Source organism: Otolemur garnettii, unplaced genomic scaffold (genome assembly GCF_000181295.1).
Source record: "Otolemur garnettii isolate 467f Iridium unplaced genomic scaffold, OtoGar3 scaffold00005, whole genome shotgun sequence".
NCBI classification, from domain to species: domain Eukaryota; kingdom Metazoa; phylum Chordata; class Mammalia; order Primates; family Galagidae; genus Otolemur; species Otolemur garnettii.
This window is the reverse complement of record NW_003852400.1, coordinates 35,593,428-35,603,156: the sequence shown is the minus strand read 5'-3', so window position 1 is coordinate 35,603,156 and position 9,729 is coordinate 35,593,428. Positions and strand designations below refer to the sequence as shown.

The 9,729-nt window shown below is 41.7% G+C and overlaps 1 protein-coding gene across 1 annotated transcript; it reads left to right on the top strand.

Moving 5' to 3' along the window:
• Positions 1-5,572: 5,572 nt before the first annotated feature.
• On the top strand, positions 5,573-6,262 carry LOC100951191 (60S ribosomal protein L19). The gene has a single exon (XM_003782734.2). The coding sequence runs from the start codon at positions 5,594-5,596 to the stop codon at positions 6,182-6,184; it is 591 nt and encodes a 196-aa protein (XP_003782782.1). The 5' UTR covers positions 5,573-5,593; the 3' UTR covers positions 6,185-6,262.
• Positions 6,263-9,729: the final 3,467 nt, after the last annotated feature.

The window sequence follows — 9,729 nt, the reverse complement described above, 5'->3', positions numbered from 1 at the left end:
GTAACTAGACATCGATTTTCCCCACTACTCTTTATCCAATTTTTCTAGAAATTTCTCCTTCACCTCTTCCATCCTTATGGTTTTGCCTCTTTTCTTCACCCAAGAGTAATGAATGTACTCACAATATCTTATATTCTGCCTCCATATTGGACACAAGAACTATGAAACTAATGCCAGTTATGCAAATTATAGTGCCTGGGTATCCAGCACCCAAAGTACCCTGAAGATTCTAACCTCCTGTTATTCACACACTTGTCTCCTCCCACACTAAATAGGGCCGCCCTTTGTGCCTATCAGGATATTAAGGAAGAACAAAGTGTGACTTTCATGTCTAAATTATTAAAAAAATTATAGTTTCTACTTTGCTCCTTTGGTTCACTCACTCTAGGGGAAGTGAGATGCCACGTCATGAGGACACTCAAGCAACCTTATGAAAATGTTTATATGACATGGAACTGAGGCCTCCTGCCAAAAGCCATCATTAACTTAGCAGGACTGTGGAGTACTCTTAGAAATGGACCCTCTAGCCTACCACTGGATCTATTGGTTCATATTACTGCAACTCCAGCTGACATCTGGTCTGCAACTTCATCTGCAATCCTTGCCCCAACCAGACAGAACCACCCAGATAAGCTGTTCCTAAATTCATTTTGCACAAGAGCTATGTGATACAATCAGCATTTGTTGTTTAAAGCTGAGTTCTGGGGGGGAAAATTTGTTAAGCAGGAACAGATAACTAACACCAGACCCATCTTTTGGAACTATACAATCTGTCCAAGATTGGGCAACTAACCCAAGTTAGGGTAATGAATAATTTCCCTCCATTTTTTTTTTTAACAGACTATCACAGAGAACATAGTTTCTCTCTGATGGCTGAACATACGAGATGTGAAGCAAATGTTTTTAGTGGCCCATGTTGCTACCAGATGGAGAAAGCCAGACTAAAGTGCAGGAGAATAAAGTTGATACGAAGGGAAACAGAAGGGCAGAGGAAACCCATGATGACATTGGGGTCCGTGGTGCCAACTATCCCGAGACTCTGATGGATCTTGCCCTTTCTTTGGGTTAGATATTTTATCCTTCTCCAGAGTCCTCCATCCTGATATTATTGCCTCAATATTATTTTTCTTCTTGGCCCAATCCCTCACTCTAGTTGTTATGCCAATGTCATCATACCAATGAACTCTGACCACTCTAAAAGATTACCCAGTGTGTAAAAGCTTTGTAATATGTCACTTGGCTAGGTGTAATGTTTTCTAGAATTCATTTTCTATATATGCTTCCAGTTAGAGAGAGTCCCAAAGGAGATTCTTGAGCAATTTGGAGGGTGGTAGGGAAGCAGTAACCATTTTGTAGTTCACACCTACAGTGTTGCTAATCTACCGACTCACTTTAGGCGTGAAGAAGCAGCAGGGCCTGAAATTACTCTGTTTTCACCTGGATCTTCCTTCAGCTCCTCCAATCCCTGGTCCAGGTGTGTGTGCATTTATCTTGGTGTTAAAGAGCCCCTGTTTCTACAGAATACCCTCACCACAAAGGCCAGAAGCAATAAGAACTAGCACAGGCTTCCATCTGTCTTTGTCCACTTTTCCTTTCATATGTATGAAATTCTAATAAGGATTTGAAGAATAAACAAGTTTTCATCAGATGGGAAGTGAGTTGGGGAAGAAAAATGTTCCAAGCTAAGGAACCAGCACTTCTTTGTTCAGAAACAAAGAAGTATGAAATGGGCCAGCCTGTAATCTCAGTACTCTGAGGGGCCAAGGCCAGGGTCAAGTTGGAGACCAGCCTGAGCTAGAATGAGACCCTGTCTCTAAAAACAGCTGGGCGCTGTGGCGGGTGCCCGTAGTCTCTGCTACTCTGGAGACTGAGGCAAGAAATCACTTAAGCCCAAGAATTTGAAGTTGCTATGAGCTATGACCCTATGGCACTCTACTGGGGGTGACAAAGTGAGACCTTATCTCAAAAAAAAAAAAAAGAAGTATAAAATGATTCATTAGGAACATGTTTTTTCTAGAATACAAATCAGTAGGATGAAAAATTAAAGACAGACTTTATCTTACAATTAAGCACTCACAACAATTTTTTGTTTCTGAAAATTCCTTTCTGAAAATACAAGTAAAAAATACAGACCTCAGAAGCCCATTCCCCAGAGATTCTGATTCGTTAAGTCTGTGATTAGGGCCTAGAAATTTATATTTTTAATATGTCACTCAAACAATTCTGGTCAAAAGTGATCTAAGGAACATACTCTGATGAACATCATACAATGGGGAGCTGCTGAGGGCTTTAAGTAGAAAAGTCACTTGATGAGATCTGAATTTTCAAAAGATTACTCTAGATCAGTGGTTCTCAACCTGTGGGTCGTGACCCACAGGAACTGTATTATTAAGGGCTGCAGCATTAGGAAGGTAGAGAACCACTGCTTTAGATGCAATGCAGAAAAAATGGATTTGAGGAAGGTAAATCTAGATACAGAGATATGTTTAGTGGTTTCTGTAATAATACAAATGAGAGGTAGTGGCAGCCTCAATAAAGGCAGTGAAAATAGCAACAAGATTGTGGAGGAAAGTTAAATATTTTAGGAGGTAAAATATCCTTAGGATGCTGGGAGATCAAAAAGGATCCCAGGTGATTTCCAAAATGTTTCTTTGAGTAATTAGGTAGGTGATAAAATAGAAAATATAGACAGAAACAGATTCAGAGGTTAGAACATATTTTTAAAATGATGAGTCCAGTATGCTAAATTTTTTTTCTTTTCTTGTCATTTCTTTTTTCTTTTCTTTTCTTTCTTTCTTTTTCTTCTTCTTCTTCTTCTTCTTTTTTTTTTTTTTTTTTTGAGACAGAGTATGGCTCTGTTGCCAGGGCTAGAGTACCATGGATTCACCCTAGCTCACAGCAACCTCAAACTCCTGGGCTCAAGTAATCCTCCTGCTTCAGCCTGCTGAATGGCTAGAACTATAGGCACCTGCCACCATGGCCAATTTTTCTATTTTTAGTAGGGATGGGGGTCTCACTCTTGCTCAAGCTGGTCTCAAACTCCTGACCTCAAGCACATCTTCCCACCCCGCCTTCTCAGAGTCTAAGATTACAGGCTTGAGCCACTAGGCCCAGGCCCAGTATGCTAGCTTTTAAGTTCAGTATGCCTATATAATATTTACATGGAAAAGTAAAGAAGGTAGTTACACAGAGAATGTTAGTCAGGAACATTTTTTTCCCTATACCTGATGTTTCCATGCTGTGGGACCTTCATTAGAGTAACACCTCCATTCTCCTTTTTCCTCCACATTCACCTGATAACTGAATTTGAAGAAACGAATTGAGGTATATATGGCTTATCCTGGTTTTTCTTATTCCTTTGCTTTCTGCTTACCTGTAGGCAACTATGTTCAGAAAATAGAATACTGAAGGAGCCTGGAGGACAGAGGACAAAGCAGAAGCTGTAAGGATGTCTAGGCAGCCAGCCTATAATAAAAGAAGGGATATTCTTCCAGAGAGGGTGTTGGGAATGGATGCTAAAAGAGGGCCTTAGCACCAGAGAGAGCCCAGGTAAATCTGAGAAGTACCAGATTTACTTTGGTACCAGTACCAAAAGCTTACTCTTAGACAGAGGCCATCAGCTTGGCAGAATCCAGCCACAGAGGACAGGACCAGACAGAGCCAGAGAGGGAGACCAGAGACATGAGGCAATGTCTGCCTTCCCTTCTAGTGACCTTCAATCTAGTGAACCAGAAAGGGAAGGGACTGCCCGGCATGGTGGCTCACACCTGTAATCCTAGCCCTCTGGGAGGCCAAGGCAGGTGGATCATTTAAGCTCAGGAGTTCAAAACCAGCCTGAGCAAGAAACTAGCCTGAGCAAGAGACCAGCCTGAACAAGAGTTGAGACTTTGTCTCTACTAAAAATAGCAAACAAGCCATTAGAATTCAATTATCATTCTAATCACATCTCTTATTCACCATCTGAGGCTTGACTCATGGACTAAGAACTTTCAGAATCAGCACTTTCACTCTTCCTCCCCTCCCTTTTCTTTCTTTCTTTTTTCTTTGGAGACAGAGTCTCACTCTGCCACCCAAAGGGGCATCATAGCTCATAGCAACTTCAAACTCTTGGGCTTAAGCAATTCTCTTGCCTCAGCCACCAGAGTAGCTGGGACCGCAGGCTACAGACGTGGGCCTGCTAGGGTAGAGCAAAGTGTGGGATCTGCTTGACACATCAGGAAGGACCGACCGAGAAAGGGAGCGCTGACTCGTGTACAGAACAGAAAGCACGGTTGAGGACAGAGATGGCAGAAAAATAACATTTCCTATGTTTATACCCCATCAAGTTCATTCTTTGTAATAAACAGGTGGTGTTCAGATGGGCATTTTTCAGGGCTTGAAGGTCATATTTTCCAAGATTTAATCAAGAAAGGTAAAGATTGCTTTAGTGAAAAGAGAAGAGGACTGAGGGGACAACCCAGGAGTATGCCAACATTTAGGGGTCAGGAACGGGAAGAAGATCCAGTAAAGAAGACTGACAAATCAGGAGAGTCAAGCCAGCAGAAGAGTCCAGGAAGGAAGCAGTTCCACTGTGATTTACGCTCCCTAAACGCCACCTGACAGATCCCAAGCCCCACTGGCCCATGGATACAAACTGATCATGTTCATCTCCAACTTCACAACCTCAACCTCCATCTGTACAACTGTTGTCACTCTTCTTCCCCAAAGTCTCCTTTTCTGTCAGCCTTTCAGGAGAATCTTATTTCTTTGCTGTCTCTTACAGTCCCATGGCCCCACAGCACAACATCTTGAATGAGCTAACAGGACAGCATTTCATTTAGTCCTTCCTGTGGATTCCCTTCCCTCCACATATGGGAAGTATAATAATAGCATAGACTGACAGCTGTGCTTCTGTATCCTTTTTGTTTTGTCGCTGGTCCCAGGCCACTGAGAATAAAGATTATACAAGCTAGCTTTCCTTGAAGTTAGGTAAGGCAATGTGATTAGATTCTGGCAATACACTGGAACGAAAGCAGTGGGTGCAAACAGCAGGATAGTCCTCCCCCTCCCCCATTTTTTTCTTTTCCTTCTTCCAGCTGGTTGGAATGTGGTTGCTAAAGTGAGAGTAGCCATCTGAGACCACAGGCAAATGTGGAAATGGGGAGGCCATAGGGACTGACACCAAGATGCATCCCCTAGCTCTCCCTTCAATGAAGGCTGCTGGGAGTGATGTCAGTAGACATCCCCCAAACTCCCTTCCACTTTGGCTCCAGAGAGCCATCTTGCTCAAGGTCACACACATTCTGGGGCAGTCCATATTTAGTGACAGTCAAATGTGAGAAAATAAAAGCCTGGGCATTTTGGCCTAACTCGAGAAATTCTCCGAGAGGCTCCAGTTTCCCATGGGGTTGGCCATTGCCATCCTTGGGACTACATCACTACTCCACTGTTCCCTCTGCCTGCCCCTGCTGGTCCTCAAACCAGCCAGACAGGCCTCTGTGTAGATGCTCCCTCGGGTGCAATGCTCTGATAGTCAGAAACCTTGACTCCTTCATGTCTATCTGGTCTTTGTTCAAAACTGCCATTCGCGCCTTTTGCTACTGCGGCCGGAGCCATGAGTATGCTCAGGCTTCAGAAGAGGCTTGCCTCTAGTGTCCTCCGTTGTGGCAAAAAGAAGGTCTGGTTGGACCCCAATGAGACTAATGAAATCGCCAATGCCAACTCCAGCCAGCAGATCCGGAAGCTGATCAAAGATGGGTTGATCATCCGCAAGCCTGTGACTGTCCATTCCCGAGCTCGATGCCGGAAAAACACTTTGGCCCGCCGGAAGGGCAGGCATATGGGCATAGGTAAACGGAAGGGTACGGCCAATGCTAGAATGCCTGAGAAGGTAACCTGGATGAGGAGAATGAGGATTCTGCGCCGGCTGCTGAGAAGATACCGAGAATCTAAGAAGATTGACCGCCACATGTATCACAGCCTGTATCTGAAGGTGAAGGGGAATGTGTTCAAAAACAAGCGGATTCTCATGGAACACATCCATAAGCTGAAGGCAGACAAGGCTCGCAAGAAGCTCCTGGCTGACCAGGCTGAGGCTCGCAGGTCAAAGACCAAGGAAGCACGCAAGCGTCGTGAAGAGCGCCTCCAGGCCAAGAAGGAGGAGATCATCAAGACTCTGTCCAAAGAGGAAGAGACCAAGAAGTAGAACGCCCCCCCTCTTGTCTGTACATAGTGGCCTCCATGACTGACGATCAATCATTCAAATAAAACAAGCCTTTATCTGGTAAAAAAAAAAAATAAATAAAAAATAAAAACTGCCATTCGCAGTGTACCTTGCCCTGAGTGCCCTGTTGAATACTGCAGACTATCCCCACCAATACTCTTGATCATTATCCTGTTCTTCCCCCACCCCATAAACCTAGCCCTTTCTAATATGGTCTGTAACACTGTTACTTATTTGTTATGCTTTGATCTACTTTCTTTCTTCCCCCATGGTATATAAGGCCAGTGAGGATACACACAAAAATCTCTATTTTGCACACTGACATCTCACAGGCCTACAGTGATGACCATCACAGACCAGGCATCTGCATTCAGTAAATATTTGTTGAATATATGAAGACATGAATAAATAAATCACTATGGAGAATTTTGTAGATATTCACTGAACAGAGTCTTCAATTCAAAAACCATTTAAAATGAATTATTTGGCAGCAGATTCACTGTTATATATTCTACATTATCCAATCACGAAAGATTGGAGTACTCTAAATCAGTCCTTTTATAATCTAGATTCATTAACATTTTTCTACACACACATAAACACACCCCTAAGTGTTTAGATGCCTTATTTTATAAATGAGACCTGTGATTTCTGTTCTAAGGAGATGTCCATAAAAAAAAAGAGTGATTTTCTCTAAAATTGGAAATTTAGAAAAAACAGACCTGAAATTCTCAAGTGTAGTGACCCAGGACAGTTTCCTGGCTTTACACTATAGGGTACAGTTACTTCTAGCAGGAACTGTTTGTTCTCAAGTACTATTCATTGTAACTGAGTTGTTGGAAACTTTGTTTTGCTTCATATTACCAGTTTCTGAATGAGGTCGGTATTTCTGAGGTTTCAGGAAGTTTCTTTTGAAGTCACCATTCCAAGAAAAACATGAACTAGATCAACTGAGCACCCACGGAGATGGCCTGGGGATTTATTTTTGCAGCTCCTGATTCTCAGGGGGCTTTCCTCTTCCCCAGATATTCTTTTTTTCACCATTGATCTTAAGCGTTAGTAGGTTATGTAAATGTCATTATAGCATTCTAATTTAAAACACGATATTATGATTGAATATAAGTCAAGCCCATTGTTTTTTATAGAAGACAAAGAATATAATTTTAAAATACTTATAAATAAAGATCATTGAACTAGGAATAAAACATTTAGCACTGTTTATTAATTACTAGTTATTAATATGTGGTGATTGAAGAACGAATGTTAATTATATTCTTTTTACTCTTTTTAGGTGTTAATAACTTCACAGGAAACAGATAATAAACCATCACTGAAGTTTTTTGTTACCCTTGGAGTGACATGGCCCTCATTCACTCTACCCATCACTTATTCAGGCTCCCAGAAGCAAGCAGAGTTCAGAATGTAATTTTAAAACATTAGACTGAAACGTAGAATGGAGTTTATCTTTGAACAACTTTTCTATCCTTTCAAAATTTTGTTCTGAAGCAAATTATAACAAAGATTCATTCAGAGAAAAATTATCTTTTAAAAAATATATCAATAATACACAAGGTTTTAAAACCTCAGTGAACCCATTTTGATCATGGAGCTTTTTATTTGGCACCCAACTGGTTTTCCATGAAACTTGATATTATTTGTCTTGATATTTTTATGTCTTGATATTATTCTTTCAAAGTCCTTGACATGTAATACATTCCTCACTCATCCCTTGGCCTCAGTAGACAGTTTCTTTTGTAAAAAAAATAAATAGTTCTTTGGCCTATTGATCAAAAGCACTCACACAAATCAGCTTCTAGAATATTCCTGAAGTGGATGTGTATTGCACTGCTGCCCAGATCTGCCTTTAAGACCAAGGTAGTACTCCTCCTAGTTGTAGGACTGTTAGCTACCAAGGGTTCATTCACAACTGAGTTCCTCTTCAGAAATTGCCCACTATTTATCCAAGATTCACTCTGCTCCCCTAGGGGTACTGATATCCAAAAAGTGACACATGTGTAGGGTACAATTGTGTCCTCCTAGCAAGGTGAGGCAACTTTGAAAGAACATCTTAGCTCTAAAGCTACCCAGGGAAGGGGCAGAGGCCTTTGTTGTTGCTGTTCAACTTCTCCTTCTGCCCTGTCCTGCATTTACCCTTGCACAGGCGTTGATCCCAAAACCACTTCCGGCAATTTTCTTGCATGCTGATCTTCATTTCACAGTCTGCTTACTAGGAAGCCTACCTGCGAGAATTCTTTTGGTCACAATTCTTTGGTCACTTTTCACACAAGTGGCTGACCACTGCTTTCAGCCATTGTTTAAAAATCTGAAGTTTTGGTGGTGACTTGTATATTAGTCGTGGCAAACTATCTTTGTACTATATACCCTCCAAGTGTTAGTGGCTTAACCCAAAACAAAATTGGTTCTCAATCATGCCATTGTGCATTGCAGTCCAGTGGGGAGGGGCAGTATGGCAGAGGCTTGGCATCACATGGTCATTCAGGAATCCAGACTCCTTCCAGCTTTTGGATCTACCCTTTTCTAGGAGTCCTGTCCTTCAGCTAGCAGATGAAGAACAAAAATGAGCAGAAGGCCTGGAAGGTTTGGTAGCCTGAAAGGCTACATATTCATTCCACTAACATTTCAATGGTCACAACGCAGTCATATGGCCGCACCAAATCAAGCGAGACTGATGAGCACCCATAGTCTCCAGCACACAGTTATAAAACAACTGTGATTTTCAAATCTACCATTACCCATGACGTGTGACACTCTCATGCCATTCTTCAACTTGTAAGAGCTAAAAATTCCATTTCTATTAAAGAGCCAAAGAGTAATGATCTCTCCATTTCAAGAAAAATTCTCTTTGGGTATTTTTGTTTGTTGTTACTTGGTTGTTTTTTTTTCTCTGTTTGTTTATTTTGTTTTTGTTTTGTTTGGCTTTATATCTTTAAAATAAGAGCAGGTCAGCCTAGCTCACAGCAACCTCAAACTGCTCAGCTCAAATAATCCCCCTGACTCAGCTTCCTGAGTGTTGGGCCTACAGGCATGCACCACCATGCCCACCTAATTTTTTCTATGTTTAGAAGAAATGGGGTCTCCCTCTTGCTCAGGCTGTTCTTGAACTCTTGTGCTCAAAGGATCCTCCCACCTCAGCCTGCCCAGAGTGCTAGGATTATAGGTGTGAGCCACCTTGCCTGACCTAAGAGCTTTTTTTATTTTTAAAGCTGCACCTGTAGCTCAAAGGAGTAGGGTACCAGCCCCATATGCCAGAGGTGGCGGGTTCAAACCCAGCCCCAGCCCCAAACTGCAAAAACAAAACAAAACAAAACAAAACAAAACAAAACACAGAACCATGATGTCATTATCATACCCAATAAAAATAATTCCTTAATATATCTAATACTCATCCTCAACAATAAAAAATAAATAAATTAGCCTACAGATATATGAAAAAATGCTCACCATCCTTAATCATCAGAGAAATGCAAATCAAAACTACTCTGAGATATCATCTAACTCCAGTGAGA

What these genes read in the sequence shown, in the direction of transcription:
- LOC100951191 (XM_003782734.2), top strand. Translation starts at nt 5,594, where the DNA reads ATGAGTATGCTCAGGCTTCAGAAGAGGCTTGCCTCTAGTGTCCTCCGT.